This window comes from Pyrus communis, chromosome 15 (assembly GCF_963583255.1).
Source record: "Pyrus communis chromosome 15, drPyrComm1.1, whole genome shotgun sequence".
In the NCBI taxonomy this organism is placed as follows: Eukaryota; Viridiplantae; Streptophyta; class Magnoliopsida; order Rosales; family Rosaceae; genus Pyrus; species Pyrus communis.
The window spans coordinates 5,470,292-5,485,837 of NC_084817.1; the positions used below are offsets into that span (position 1 = coordinate 5,470,292).

The 15,546-nt window shown below is 34.3% G+C and overlaps 2 protein-coding genes across 2 annotated transcripts; one reads left to right on the plus strand and one right to left on the minus strand.

The window, feature by feature from the left end:
• Positions 1-338: 338 nt before the first annotated feature.
• LOC137717801 (uncharacterized) lies at positions 339-3,195 on the minus strand. The gene is made up of 3 exons (XM_068457289.1): positions 2,493-3,195; positions 1,412-1,759; positions 339-1,327 (listed from the first exon to the last, which is right to left on the minus strand). The coding sequence occupies exons 1-3, from the start codon at positions 2,925-2,927 to the stop codon at positions 704-706; spliced, it is 1,407 nt and encodes a 468-aa protein (XP_068313390.1). The 5' UTR covers positions 2,928-3,195; the 3' UTR covers positions 339-703.
• Positions 3,196-13,774: 10,579 nt separating this feature from the next.
• LOC137716733 (peamaclein) lies at positions 13,775-14,530 on the plus strand. The gene is made up of 2 exons (XM_068456111.1): positions 13,775-13,891; positions 14,189-14,530. The coding sequence occupies exons 1-2, from the start codon at positions 13,810-13,812 to the stop codon at positions 14,371-14,373; spliced, it is 267 nt and encodes an 88-aa protein (XP_068312212.1). The 5' UTR covers positions 13,775-13,809; the 3' UTR covers positions 14,374-14,530.
• Positions 14,531-15,546: the final 1,016 nt, after the last annotated feature.

Here is a 15,546-nt window from a genome sequence, read left to right on the forward strand (position 1 = left end):
CATATAGAAAATATAGACTGATTATTTTATTCATAGCACAAAGACTTAAATATACAAAATGTATATGCTTTGTGTGTAAGTAAAAATCTCATGATGAAATACAATCAAGATCATATTACAATATTAATTCTTAAACCTTAGAAGATACGGTTTCGTAGACAAGACTCCTTCTCTAACAAATCATTGTCACTTGTTATGATAGAAAGTGTCACTACTGGCCTTAATCATAAAAACTCAGAACCCGTTTGTTAACACATTTTTTTAGTTTTTACTCGTGTACGTTGACATGAGCTTCAGTAATCCCAGTTCCTAAAACTTCAATTTTTCTGCATTTTAGACTTCGTGCCATTAAAGGTACAATACCGAACATGGAAGACAATCAGATATTAAGTACGATTTTGCACCAAATCAAAGTCTACAAAATACGAATTTTACATAAATAGTAACTGATCTTAAGAGGAATACTGATTCTAAATGAGCTCCGTTACGCAGCTCAATCATGCACCAAAACCCCAAGCCCCGATTCCACAATGATTTTACACTCGAGCACGACAATTTTCCAGGCACCTGAGAAAATCTACAGACAACTCACTATGTACAAGTTTGAAACTACATCGATCCAATGCAGAACTTCTGCACGCAACTCAGCTTCTATCTTACCATACCTACCTTTTATATAAGTCAGTCCATTACAGTTATCCTTCTAAACATCCATCTTCCGCATAAGATTACTTGCATTGCCTTCATGAGACTTCTCAAATGATGCAACCTTCGCTCGATATGCACTTGCGGCCGTGGAGTTATTTACAGTCTGATCCTGAGGGAGCTCACAGGATTCACTCATAGTAGCAAATCTTAGCTCGGCAGGAGGGATGAAACAGTCCATTGACAAGCCAGGGACATTGAATGCCACTTCCTCGACTGTCCAAGCTTCTTCCATCCTGGTCTTGGTGTGGCTCAATGCAGTTTCTCCAAACCTGAATAGGGTTACTACAGAACGTCCTGAGTGAGCAATCATAATCCCCTCAACGGGCTTGTAATCTTCAAGGAATGAGTTGATTGTGGTCTCCCAGTAAACAGCATCACCTCCGTTGTTTTGAATGCGGGTCAAATGGGAATCTTCCAAGTGTACAAGGAGCCCTGTTTTCTGGCTGAAGTAGCCAAATAAAACATGCCTTATGATCTCCGCAGGCCCTTCACTCCTGGCTTTCAGCGTCAGAGGATCTGCACAAAGCTTGAGGATGAAACAATCCTCGTCGTTGATCTTCTTCTCACCAATGCATCTTGAATTGGTAAACATGCTAGCGGTGGTTCTCGGGTCAAGTCCCTGTATTAAATAAAATAAACACAATGATTAAATTGTGCATGGAAAAAGAAAACTGAGTCATACAATGTAGGACTAGCATTTTACCTGAAGTGCACGCCGCAAGGGTCTAACTGGCCCTTTTGCAGCATGTGCGCCAAGCCAAGGTGTGTGCCTCCACACAAGCTTCCCATTGCAACCAGCGTGAACCTTGCTGCCGCCAAGTGCAAGCTCCACATACCACATGTCTGGATGCATCTGCCACAGGACAAAGCCGCCCGACTCTGCTGCTTTGGAGGAATTCTTGTTCCGTACAACCCTGTTAGCTGTTTCAAACTCCGAAGCGATCATTCTCACCTTTCCCATAGCATAAGCATTGTGGACTGAGTTCTGAAGCTTCTGCCCTCCCGATGCCGCTGTGTACTGCTGCAATATATACTGAGCAGATGAATTCTCCTGCAAAACATATCCAAAAATGATGTTTAGAGGGTCTCTATAAAAACCGAAAATTAATCCCCAATCCAGTAAATGGTGGAATGAAATTAATCCCCAGAGCCTTAGATTTCACAACTGTAGTCTGTAGATATACTTGCATCAAACATTCGGATTCAACATTCCAGTTCAGTTCATATAATTTACATTAAGAAACTGATAACTGCACAATGAGATCGTAATCGCCACCAAACCGAGAGATTCTTATCTATCCACGGTTGTATATCCTTCTATCCTCATCGCATGACACGAGAGGTATACAACCGGTTGCAACGCAGACTGTACCCATCAAATTCTTTCCCTTATGATAATGAGATCAGCATGCGTAAAGTCAAAGGAACTAACTTTAATAAACATGTCGAGCAAATAATCAAAATGTCCTACCAACTTTTATATATATAATTCAGGCATGCATAGTAAACTACTTAATGAACTTTTTTTTTTTTTAATTAATTCTTTCAGGAACTTGGAAAATGAGTGAACAAAATAATAACTCACCAAACCAACCCAAAAAAAAAAAAAAAAAAATCTACAGAGACATTAATTTTCACAAAAATGAACATGAACTAATTTACAACTTTCAAAGTTGTCAAATTTATACCCAAATTTGGACCCTTTCAAGTTTTCAGCATGCAGTGAAATTAATTGGAGTTGGAGGAGTAATCAGCAAAATTTATAAGTAACGAGAAGTACTTACAATGGGTGTGTCTTTGATGCTAAGGTGAGGCAGAGGCTCGGTGGTGCTAACGTGCACCGGGGCGAGTGGCGCAGCCAGAACCCCAAGCAGCAGCCGCAGATCCGACCTTTTGTAGGCGGAGCACGAAACGGAAGGAGCCCTGCACAGCTGCCCCTTCATCCAGTGGCCCCACTTCCCCTCCATCCTCGAATCTTCACCGTCCGTCCCATCCGGGCCCTCCTTCAGCGGCGACAGCGCCTCGGGTAGCCTCAAGCTCCCGGATCTCGGAACCATCAGCGGCTCCGGCTGCGCCACGTGGTGGTTCCTCCTCCGCCTCAATAAACCCGACATTGGGGACCGGCTCCGTGCCGGACTCTTCGCCCTCGACCTCCCCGGCGACAAACCCCTCGTCACCTCCTCCTTCAAAGCCGAAAAAAACCCCTGCTTTCTCTCCATTTTACAAGTCTGCCCCTCACCCAAAACTCTGCAGAAGATGTAGAAAGATGAGAGCTTTAGTTTGTGGGTTTTGCAGGAAAAGTGAGAGTGAGAAGAAAGACGGAAGCTTTGGCGAAAGCAACTTCTGGGTTTTGATTTTTGGAGGAAATAAAAAGGGAGGTAATGATTAAATTAAGGAACTATATTGCCGCGAGACAGACAAGCAGCACTGCAGCACACAGTACTACTGCTACTTCTGTGGGGGAGAGAGAGCAGAGAACTGTATTTATTTACGTTCTGAAATTCTTTGATTCTGCGATACCTCTTATTTTTCTCTTTTGATTTTCTATTTTGTTTGTCTTTATCTGCTAAATGACTAATTAAAGGAGAATAGTGGTGTTTTAACTTTTTAACTTTTTCTTTGTCTGGCAGGTGGGTTTGGCCAAACAGCAGGAAGAAGTGAAGGAAAAGGATGGAAGATTGTCTGCCATCCTGATTGGATGTCTTTTTTATCGCTTTGTATTTATATAGTTACAGTTAAATTATGTCAATATTTTATATTTTTATTATTTTTTATTTAATTATCTTTATAAAAAATTTGACATAAAAATATTAACGTGATTTAACCGTGACCGCATAAAATAGGAGAGGATGAGAAGGGCACCCAAATAAGAGGGTAGACAGAAGGAAAAGGGCGGGCGGCTTAGTCATTTTCCACTTCCCCATTTTCTGAGTTGGTGTGTTTGGACAAAAACTTATATGCGTTTGAATGTGACTTTATCTTAAGTTAATATACATATGTTAGTCTATTTTGAACTCTAAACACCGTTATAGTGGAGAAACATTTTTAACAACTGAATCACGTGGCTATTTGACTCTAGGTGCCAAATTAATCGTCCAACCGTACTTATAGGAGAATGGTCTCAATCAATGTCTTTCGATTAAACAGCGATATAGTTCAATCGTCCAAATCCAATCAATTGTTTTTTGGATGCAACACTAATAGTATTGCAAATCAAATTCATGTTTTCACACCTATAATCTTGTTACTATTGAGACTTATTACATAGAAAACTTAGAGTGAAAGAAAACTTTTAACTATAATACTTGTATTTCTCATTAAACAATAATTAATCATACACTTTGTATTTATAGCGTTAAACAGAACTAACATTTTACATATTTACTCCCAGTAATACTAACAATGACTATGTAATACTAATAATTACATAGTCAAGCATAACAACTATACAAGTGAAAAAATAACATTACAACTACATTTGATTACTCTTTAGTTAAGTTGCGAAATATTATTGACTTGAAATACTGACACTATGTGATGTGATATACTTCAAATTTAGAGTTTCATAGGAGGAGGAGGTTAGCCCTATAGGACCATAGCCAGAGCCACGGAAGCCAGCAGGGAAATACAATACGATACCACGATGCCCTGACAATTTCAAAGTTTTTCTGGTTTCAGAAAACTGGAAAATTTGGGGGCAGAATCTTTCTCGGGACCAATATGATATGGCAGAGGCCATGAGGTCCTGTGGGGTTTGGCGCCGTTTAGTTGTTGGCTTGTTGCTGGGCTGCTGCTTCTCGTCGTTTGTAAATTTAAAAGAGGTATTTGTTGGTTTACTTTGTAATTGTATTAAGCTGACAATTTTTTCTTAAAATTTTAGTTTTAGCCGATTATCTTTTTAAATTTTTTACAATTTTTTAAATTTTAACTTTAGCCGATTACTCTCTAAAATTTTATAAAAAGCCAATTTTCCCCTAGCATTGGATTTTAAAAATTTTATCCAATTTTCATCCATCAAAATCTCCATTCTTTTTACCCCCATACAGTTTTCATGTGTTGTCTATGTGATCAAAACAGATGGAAAAGTGGATTAAATTTTTTTAAATCTAGCATTAAGGGGAGAATTGGCTAATTTAAAATGTTTAGGAGAGTAATTAGCTAAAACTAAAGTTCAAGGAAGAAACTGATTTATTATAAAAGTTCATGAGGGAAATTGATAGCTCTATATAAGTTCAGAGAGCAAATCGATAAATATGCCAATTTAAAAGCGTCATAAATACATTCTATGTTTTTTGAAATTTAAAAGGAAAAATCTATGTCTTTTCTTCGCGTAATATAATAAGCAGGAGCACTCAAATGTTAAACAATTTTCAACTCATAGATAAACGAACATAATTTTGTTCGAGGTGTTAAGAATGATTTTGAAGAAATAAATTGAACAAATTATGTACTCATGGAAAGAATTGTGTGCCGTGTAACTCACTTGTGAACTGAGCTTTTACGTTTGAATAATGCATCATGTTGGAGCACCAAACTCTCAACGACTCTGATGAAAGATAATCAACAAAACAAGTAAATTTTAGAGAATACTTGTGCGGTGTTGAACCTCCTGCGTTCAAATTAGTAAGCTTAAACTCAAAGCAATATGTTGAGAGTTTAGTAAATTCTGCACGTTATATAGTTTCTAAAGAGTCCTTGTAAGATCAGGAGATTGTATCATTGTAAACTTTTCCTAGTTTGTAATTCCAAATTTCCAAGAGCGAGAGGGAATAGTGACATAAGGAAGTTTATGGGGTGTCCCCGTAGATAACCTCTTAAGTCTGAAACTAATTTAGTTTCGGCTGGGCCTCTTTCTTTTCTCCTTCTATGGTGAGCCCACTTGCAATCGAGCATTTTAAGAACATTGTTGTCCTTCCAATGCGTACAGCCAACGGTGATGTGAATAGGGTCACATCCCAAATAACAAGAGATGTGTAAAAAGCAGGTCTAATTACACATATTCTTAATCTTAAATGTAATGCAATGGTGTAGGATCCATATGTAAACATAATACCTGTTTAGATATACTCGAATGGCCCCTCTCATCATTAGAATATATATAATCTTATTTTGGTCTGTTCCAGCATGCGATGAACTTATAATCATGATTACTTAATAGAATGTTAAGCCAACGCGTAACATACTATGTTACTATCTAGTAATTCAACATAAACCTAAGTATTATCTTCAACATTTTCATTAATTTGCAACCTAATAATTACGATTCAAAACAATATCATTTGTTGAATAATTTGCAACCTTAATCTAAAGGATGGCCATCGACCTAGCCACTTAACATGGAGCGGAATTTGAGCGGGGTGACAAAGACTAGATTGTTATAGACCCAACAGGAAGTCTTGGTTGTTGAACTCGTGGGGTCATTTTTTAATAGATTTTCTTGCCATGCGATGCGAGGCCACCACAAAATCTTCCTGCGTGAGTGAGTTTACTTGTCCCCTGCAATTATATGTCTAGACCTAAAACTTTGGTCAACTTCTTAGGGTTCTAAATGGTCTTGGGACTTTGGAGGATGAGCTAACTAGCATATAGATTTTTGCAAAATTGAAAAATTAAATCAACCAACTTCGTTATTTTTATACAAGTTATATTTAAGAGAGGAATTCAAACTTGGTACTTCATGTGTAAAGATGAATATTTTTTTAACTAAGTTCAAGTTCCTGAAATGGTTAGACATCTTATTTATCAATGAAAGAAACTCAAGTTTAAGACATGTTATGATAATTGGCATAAAAATATTGTTAAACAACTAGCTAGTTTAGTAAAATTAAATATGATGCATAAACTTAAACTAATATCAAGTTTTCAAGGAAAGGAATCATCTCCGGATTCCTTCCACCAAGTCCACTCATCCGAACCATTGAAATTTTGATCTGACGGCTACAAACAAAGAGTACCTTTAAAAGTTATAATAATTTTATCCGTTTGATCATATTTCAATGGCTCGGATCAGTGGACTTGGTAGAAGGGATCCAGAGAAGATCCCTTTTTAGTTTTCAATGTTTCTATTCAACAAAATGGGACCCTCATACAACAACAATATTTTTTTTTTTCACTAAGTGAGGTTAACTATATGAATCATACAACGCCACTGCACTTAATTTTGTGTCAATTCTTCTATTTTGCTCTAAATACTCAATTTTCAAAGTCTGTTTCCAAATCTTTATAGCTCTTCCTCGTATTCTTAATTAACGTGAGAGCTTGTTGTTTATATAATTTTATTTTCTTGATTCAAACTGACGTAAGCCGGTCAACTTTTAAGTATCTCATGGACATTGGTCAATTTAGATTTCATATTTTATATTGATTGATGGAGACAATAACAGAAAATAAAATAAAGTGTCCCCCACCTACACTTCCTCCTCAGTCTGAAACGGCGAAAACACAGCAGCTACGCCAATCACGGAAATAAGTTAGGTTTCCATTTTTCTTGTTTATCCATGGATTGGATTATTAGAGGGAGGACTTTGATTGATTGGAATAAGTTAGGTATCCTTTTTTTTTTTTTTTTGTCAAAATTAGGTATCCTTTCATTTCACTATTTTTTTACGGATAATACTGTCTACACATTTATTTTTACATCTTATGAATATGTTTCAATTTTTTATTATCGAATTGAATAAATTAAAGAAAATTAATAGGCAAAAATTAACAAATGATAAATAGTTTTAAGCTAAAATATGTGGATAGCACTTTCCTTTTTGTGTTTATAGAATTCAAATTTAAAATAGGAACATAAACGTACAATTATAAGTAGTTATAAGCTAAAATATGAGTTTTGATTTATAGACCTTTTTTGCTCAATGTTTTATTTTCTAATTTTACTTTATTTGGGTCATTTATTCAATGAAGGACATTGATAAACACATACTTTTTAACTTTTCAGGCACCATATTTAATCTAATCGGTTGATTTCACTTGATTTATTCAATTTAATGTCCAAAAATAAGGAAAGTGTTCGAGAAGCTAAAAAAAATGTTATGATTACCTCACACTCATTTATAAGAGACTAGAAGAAAAGTAATGGGCCCTATCAGACGTCGGCCCATAAATTAAGTCAGGCCCAAAAAAGTTCAGTTCAAACAGGCTGTGGTTTGCCAAGGCCCAAAGTGAAAGGCATCCAAGTCATATGTTTTTGCAAAAATACCAATATTCCACACATTGAAATTTCTAATCCATTTCGTTGACCAAACAAAATTAACAATTGTAACCATTCAATTTATTAATCTTCATTTGAAAATTAATTTTATAAAATATTATTTAAATTCGAAATCGTTTAATCATTCAAACACATAAAATAAATGGACAATTCATTATGAATATGCTACTTGGTACATACACCGTTGATAAGCTCTATATATTTGAATGACTAAATGATCTTCAATTGAAATAACTCTTTGTAGGGGTGATCTTCAAATAAAGATTAAGAAATTGAACAATTCCGATTATGAATTTTGCAAAGTCAAGATACGTTGCTCATTCCCTCAAAAAGAAAATGCAAGTATTATCCCTTTAATAATGCAAATAAAAGTGCGGTTAGGCCAGAGCGAGTTGGTAACCTTTGAAAATGTTCCACAGTAAACTAAATATGCATGTTGAAGACTACCACATGCAACCATTAACGATGTTTTTCATGCATCAACTGCCATAATATCATGATTTTAAATGGCAATAATGATTTTTTTTTTCTTTTTTCCCTAATAAGTGCCCCATTTTTTAACAGCAACCGGACCTTGAGATGGGTTGCGGACGACCCATTTAATTAGGACATACAATTTGTCCCAACTTCTAAAGAGTCCTAAGGATTGGCACGTCCATTTTCGGACCACCAGAGAAGTCATAATTTTGGGCGGTCATTCATTTCATCTGGAAGTGTGGCAACTGCCAAAGAAAGCAACATTTCACATTCAATTGCTACTTTTATTGTTCATGGTTCAGGTGGTGGTTCCTATTCTTTGTTCATTGTATCTCAACATGTTATTCTAGTATCCAATTGTTATTTAATATACGTTGTCTACGTGTTAAGTTCTTAGTCAGATCAGACATGAGAAGACACGTTAAGAATTATCTCACATTGAAAAAGAAAACTTTGCCAAAAATTGGCTCGTAAAATCTCACAGAGTCGAACTCAAGTTGAGGCTCTTTTCTAGGACTTGAAAATAGGAGTTTATTACTATTCTCTCCGAGACAGCTCAAGAATAGACCTTGACCTTAAAAATCGGCTTGTAAGGAAACGGTATCCAAGAGCTCTTAAACCACTATTTGCGAGATATGCTATTTTTCGGATGCAAAATAATTGGGTCTTAAGAGTATCTCCAAATGAGATGTCAAATTTTAAATATAAAATTTAAGTTTGACAGCCTATATGGCACCGTGGCATGTTTTAAAGTTTTTTGTTTCGCCCGATATGTCAAATTTAACTGTAATATTGTATTAAATTATTATAATAAATATTTGCAACAAAAACGATAATAAAAATTAATAAAATTCATTTAATAATTAATTATAAAAAAAAAGATTTGAAGATGCTATCAATTTTGACAACAAAGACTAGGGTTGCCAAATGTTATGTCTCATCAGATTTGGTTTTTCAATTGAAAAACATTGTTGCTGTCTTTTTTTTTTTTTTTTTTTACTGTTAGTACTTATTTGAACTCTTTAGAGATGCTCCAACACGTATTATCATGTAAAAGACAGAATTTAGCTGGAGTGACGAAATATAAACCACCAATTGTGATCTTGTTAATTAGTATCCATATGCATAACTTGTTGGACCTGAAGCTAATATTCTCATGGGCTCCAGCTCCGCCGGATGCCAGTAGGCAAGAATAAACCTTTTCCCAGTCGGATCTTCCTCAATATTTTGATAACGATTTCTTTCGTCTTAAGGGCATGGACCATACAGCGCACGCACTCTAAATTTAAACCGTGTTGGTGAGGAAACTGCCATTAACACATCTTCGCTTACAAGTTACAACGTACCTTTGATCAATGGATATTATCACATCATCTCACAATTGTTTCTTGTGACTCTTAACTCCTATGAAGTATATGAGCAATACCAATTAAGGCTAATAAAAAGGCTTCTTTGGTTCTTTCCAAGGAGGCATGTTAGGCATGGTCGTCCATATACAAAAATTAGAGACAATCGGGTGAGAGCAGCTTATAGTGTCCGAAACAAACTACAACATTTTAATTCGTGTTGGTCAAGGATTGCCCTTAGCAACTTGCTAGTCTATCATGTCTGAGATTTTATTATAAAATGACTCGGTACAATCAAAGTAAACCTCCTTGATATAAGTTGTATTTTGTTATGTCTAGTTTCCGATCAACATAAATTTTGTCATCTCTATCGATCCCTAGAATTCATATAAGCCCAAATGAAGTCAGCCCCATGCCAGCTAAGTGATGCAACATGGAAGCTTGGAGGATTCTTTCTTAACATTGTCTTAAAATTGAACGGTTGACATTTTGTTAAAATTAAGAAAGATAAATCAAACAGTTTACAAAAAGAAAAAGAAAAAGAAAGATAAATCAAACTAAAATAGGGTTTGCAAGGAGACGAGGAAGGGCTTTGAATGTATTTGACTCCGTGTTTGGTAACAGGCAAATGTTAAAACGACATGTCACGAGAGAAAGCACACTAAAAGTCAAAAAGTGGCAAATGACGGGACCGACCATCCTCCTTTGGCACAAAACACATTCACTAAAAGGCTAAAGTTATGGATCTCTGTTTTATTTCAACTTTAGACTTGCAGCTGGAAGCTAGGGATCCCGGAAAAACTCCTTTTGAGGAATGGACGAGACCGGGTCATTTCTCAAGAACAATAGATGAGGAACCTGATACTACCACTTGGATTTGGAATCTACATGTTGATGCTCACGATTTTGGTGTTCTAAATGTAAATCCGTCTAGAATTTCTTAGTGATCAACAAAGTGCTTGGCTTATAGGTTAAGTAACTTAGGTCTTATTTATTCATATGAGTAATAAAAATGGAAAACTTCATTTTAATCCTTAAAAAAAATATGAGGTTTAGACTATAACCTTTTGTAAGATTAAAATCCAATTTTAGTCCCTGATAAATTTAATCATCTCATTTATTATTTATATTTTGATGTTTTATATATCTTTTTCTTTCCTTTTTAATGTATTAATTACATTTAAATTTAATTTTCATTTCATTCATCATAATATATTTTAATGTCTAAATCTAGGAAAACTAATTTTTTTTATAATATATTCCAATTTTGTATGTTCTTCATTTAGGTATATTAATACATTTAAATATTTCGGTATATTCATCGATACAAACATATAGGTACATTAATTCAATATAATGCATTTTAGTATGTACATTTTGGTACACACATTTGGGTATTGACTTTTAGGTACATTAATTCAATATACTATATTTTGGTACATACATTTTGGTACGTGCATTTCGGTATATACATTTAGATACATTAATTCAATATAATACATTTCAGTACATACATTCAGGTTCATTATAATATATTTCGGTACAAACATTTAGGTATAAACATTTAGGTACAAATATTTTGGTATAAAGAAGTCAATTTTCTATATTTCGGTACAGTCATTTCTGTACACTTGCATATTTACATATTTTTGTATCACAAAGTTCTTTTAATATTTTCTCATTTATGTTCTTTATAATTAAAGAAGTAAATATGTGCATATTAATAAAATTAAAATTTAATGTGGAGAGATTAAATAAAAATACAAATTAAATAACAAAAATTGAATATAAATTTTAATAAAAGTACACTTCAAGGGATTAAATTGAATATGTAATTTAGTAATAGGTTTTTATTTTTTATTTTTTAATTTTAATATTTTGTAAGGACTAATGTTCAAAACCCCCTAAAAGAAAGGCCAGACCCTCATGAGTAATCGTCTATTCATGCAAGACTTATTATACATTAACGATTGATAATCGCTTGTGCACGAATAAATGACAGCCTATTTATGCAAAATGCATTAATACTTGACGGTCTCTCCCCACAGATATAATCATACAACTCAAGCTCATGTATACTACTCTGCTTCTACCTTAAACCCTCGTTATTTAGCCATCTCTTCATTTTAGTGAAAGATGCAAAACGCGTTTCGCAACTTACATAATTTTTTGGCACTATTTTTTTTTTATTTTTTTATTTTTATTTTTTGTTAACGTCCACTTGTTACGTACCAATCCAACTAATGCCACTTGAAAGAAGGTTTTTAAAAATGTTTAACGTTGACTTGTGAGTATTAAATTGACTAAGTGCTTCGTTTTTGTTGTTTCCGTGGTTATATGCACTCCTCCAGCTGGCTTCTCAACCTTCTCTATTATGAAAATTTTAGTACACTTTAGGATATTTTATATTTTAAAGTAAGATGTCAAATATGTCAACTTGAACTAAAGATATCAAAGTTCTCGAATAGAGATGTCATAATTGACGTGGCAGATGATTATTTGACTCATTGTTTTCTAACTGTCTTTTTTTCCAGTAAACAAAGATGAAGCTAAGTGCTTTTAATTTGCCACTCAATACTACGATCTTGTGATATTTCTCTTCATTTAGAAATGAGAAATCTTCGGTTTGACTCTCATGGATGGAGAATTCGATACCAAATTAGGTTGCCAATAGTGTGATTTAGCTGAACTCCACCTCCTCTTAGGGTAAAAATATCGATGTACTAAAAAAAAGTGCTTTTAATTTATTTTTTACTCACTTTCAAAAAATAATACATGTTCCCATTGACAAATAATAGAATGATAGCTAAAATCAATTGTAATTATCTTTTAATAGTAATTATGGGGCCAATATATTAATAAAATAAATATTTGATACATCGATAAGGATAGGGAGACTAAATTTGGAAAAAATTTGTAGACTTAATTTTGTAAATTAAATAACATGGAAGTTGATGATTAAATTATATCTTAGTTATTGATTAACGTGCTTGTTTCTTATTGATGACACATAATTTACTTTTCAAATTTAGTCTAAAAATTAAATTTTGCCATATCATATTCGATGGGGATGCTCAATAGGTTCATTGTCTAAAATCAATCTCCTATTTATTTTAGGGTAGTCACCTCCCACACACCCTTGTCAGTTTTTGCCCGTTGATTTTTTTCAATTTATTTGATTCGACGGCCAGAAATTGATTGGGGTGTGTGAGAGGTAAAAATGGATACACGAATAGCATCAAAGGTGGAGCCAGAATTTTAATATTGGGTGGGCTAGCTAAAATTAGTAGTATAAAATTATTATTATTATTATTATTTGCCTACATAAAATTATATAATAATCAACATTAAACAACAACAACGGAATATAAATTATTCTCAAAGTCGTAACCTTTATCAACAAATTCAAATAAATAATTAACCTACTAATTAATTCAAGAATAAGTAAATAAAGAGATTAAGAATGTACCAAACGTGACATTCATTGGAAAATCTCAACGGAAAGTAAGAAAATTGTAGTGATAAGTGTTTTTTTGGAGGATTCAAAAGAAAATTTTCTTTTCGTTTCTTGAGTAAGAAGCACAGAGGCTAGATTGTATAAGGTAAATGATCTTTTTTTTTAATAACGAATAGGATAAACGGATGGGGAAGGGAGAGAAAACTCATTTATTATTTTTAGCATAAAAAAATATTATTTATTAACTATCATGCACTAAATATACATTGAATAATAACATGTATTAAAATTGGGTACTTTATATAAGCTTCAAGCATTAACACAAGCCATTACAACATGAGTTTACGAAAAACCTTCCTAGGCAACAACCCACCTTAGATTTGTGAGTAGAGCTCCGCCAGTTGCACCACCATTTATTTTATTTTTACGTTTAAGCAATAATCTCTCTTATTTTATTTCACCTACCAACCCCTCGTACTATAAATAACCCTCATTTCTCACGTCTAAAGCACCATGCACACAGACACACAAAAAAAACGCTTCTCCTTTGCTCACTAGAATACGAATCTTTCCATCTTCAACGTCTCATCTTCTTCCTGGCAAAAATGAAGCTCGTCTTTGCAACCTTCATGTTCGTTTGCCTTTTCCTCACCTCCTCTTTCTTTGAGGCATCAATGGCTGGTTCTCGTACGATCCTTACTTTTTCTTTCAACTAATTACTCTTTTTATGTAATTAATTAACCATGTTTCTCTTGAGTTCATAATATTGTTCTTTCCTCTCTTAGTTTGTTTCTAAAACTAAGAATACGGCAAATGTGAATTAATCATCAGGATAGTGTGTTCACTTTCTTACGGTCTAGTTCGAGTACTTTTTTGTCAATTAATTTAGAGTAGTTTAGACTATAATTTTATCAAAATGAGTTATGTAAAATGCATATATGGTATTCTAATTAACTAATTAATCTAATTGTATGAATTTTGCAGCTTTTTGTGACTCCAAGTGTGGGGTGAGATGTTCAAAAGCTGGATATAAGGACAGGTGCTTGAGGTTCTGTGGAATCTGTTGCGAGAAATGTCAGTGCGTTCCATCGGGGACTTACGGGAACAAGGACGAGTGCCCTTGCTACAGGGACCTCAAAAACTCCAAGGGCGAGGATAAGTGCCCTTAATATTGATTTCCTTTCCTTTGTGGTGGTGTTGGTATATGCATTCGTGCCTGGGACGTACCCTACTAAAATAATGACGAAAGTTGATATTATTGTGTAATTTTTATTTATTAATCTAAGCCAATGTTAAATTCGATTTCATGTAAGCAGATTATTGTTATTATTAGTATGTATAAAGTTAGTTATTTCATACAAGTTAAGTGAATAAAGTGGAGGTTCGTACCAATGTCAAGGTGCATTTTTTTTTTTTCCAAGAATAATGATTTTTCAGTAAGAGAAATGCTAAAAGAATGCTGACAAAAGTGGAACTTTCCAAAAACATTTGACATAATGTTTTATAATATTGGCACATGAATCGACGTTACTGTGAAGTGACAGAGAATTCATAGAGAGTTATACTTTAAGAGAGTTCCCTCAACATTTCTCTTTTAGTAATAATTTAGCAAGACTGAAACAACTTTGTCATTGTAAACAAGCACTAACAATGTTCCTTACTTATTTTAAGATTAAGTCAGTTAAGAGTCTTAAGACCATTCATTCATGCATTCAAGGCCCCGTATTTGCCTCTCTCTCTCTCTCTCTCTCTCTCTCTCTCTCTCTCTCTCTCTCTCTCTAAAATTGATTTTTGTTTGTAACAATGAAATATTGTATAAAATTAATGAGAAGCTCATAACTCATCTACATAAAAGGAGAACATCTTGTAAGAACGAGTTTATTGCCACGCATAAGTGACTATCTATTTATGTAAAATACATTAACCATCTGACGGTCTCTCTCACAAATCTGATCATACAACTCATGCTGATGTATACCATTCTTTGCCTTTACCTACAACCTTATTTGTTATTTAGCCGTCTCTCCATTTTAGTGAAAGATACTAAACGCGTTTCGTAGCTTACATAATTATTTGGCACTTTTTTTTTGGTGTAAGTCCACTTGTTACGTACCAATCCAATGTAATGCCACTTAAAAGGAGGCATAGGCAAATTTGAAAACGTTTAACATTGACTTGTGGTCAGCATGAAATTGACTAAGGCCATCTCCAACCGAAGGGTCCAGAGAGCCAAAGGACCGAAAATAGTCCGAAAACTGTCTCAAACTGAGGGCTAAGCCAAAGGGCTCGTGGGCCTCAGGCCCTCATGGGATAAAAAAGGGCCAAAGGGCCAACCAGCTGGC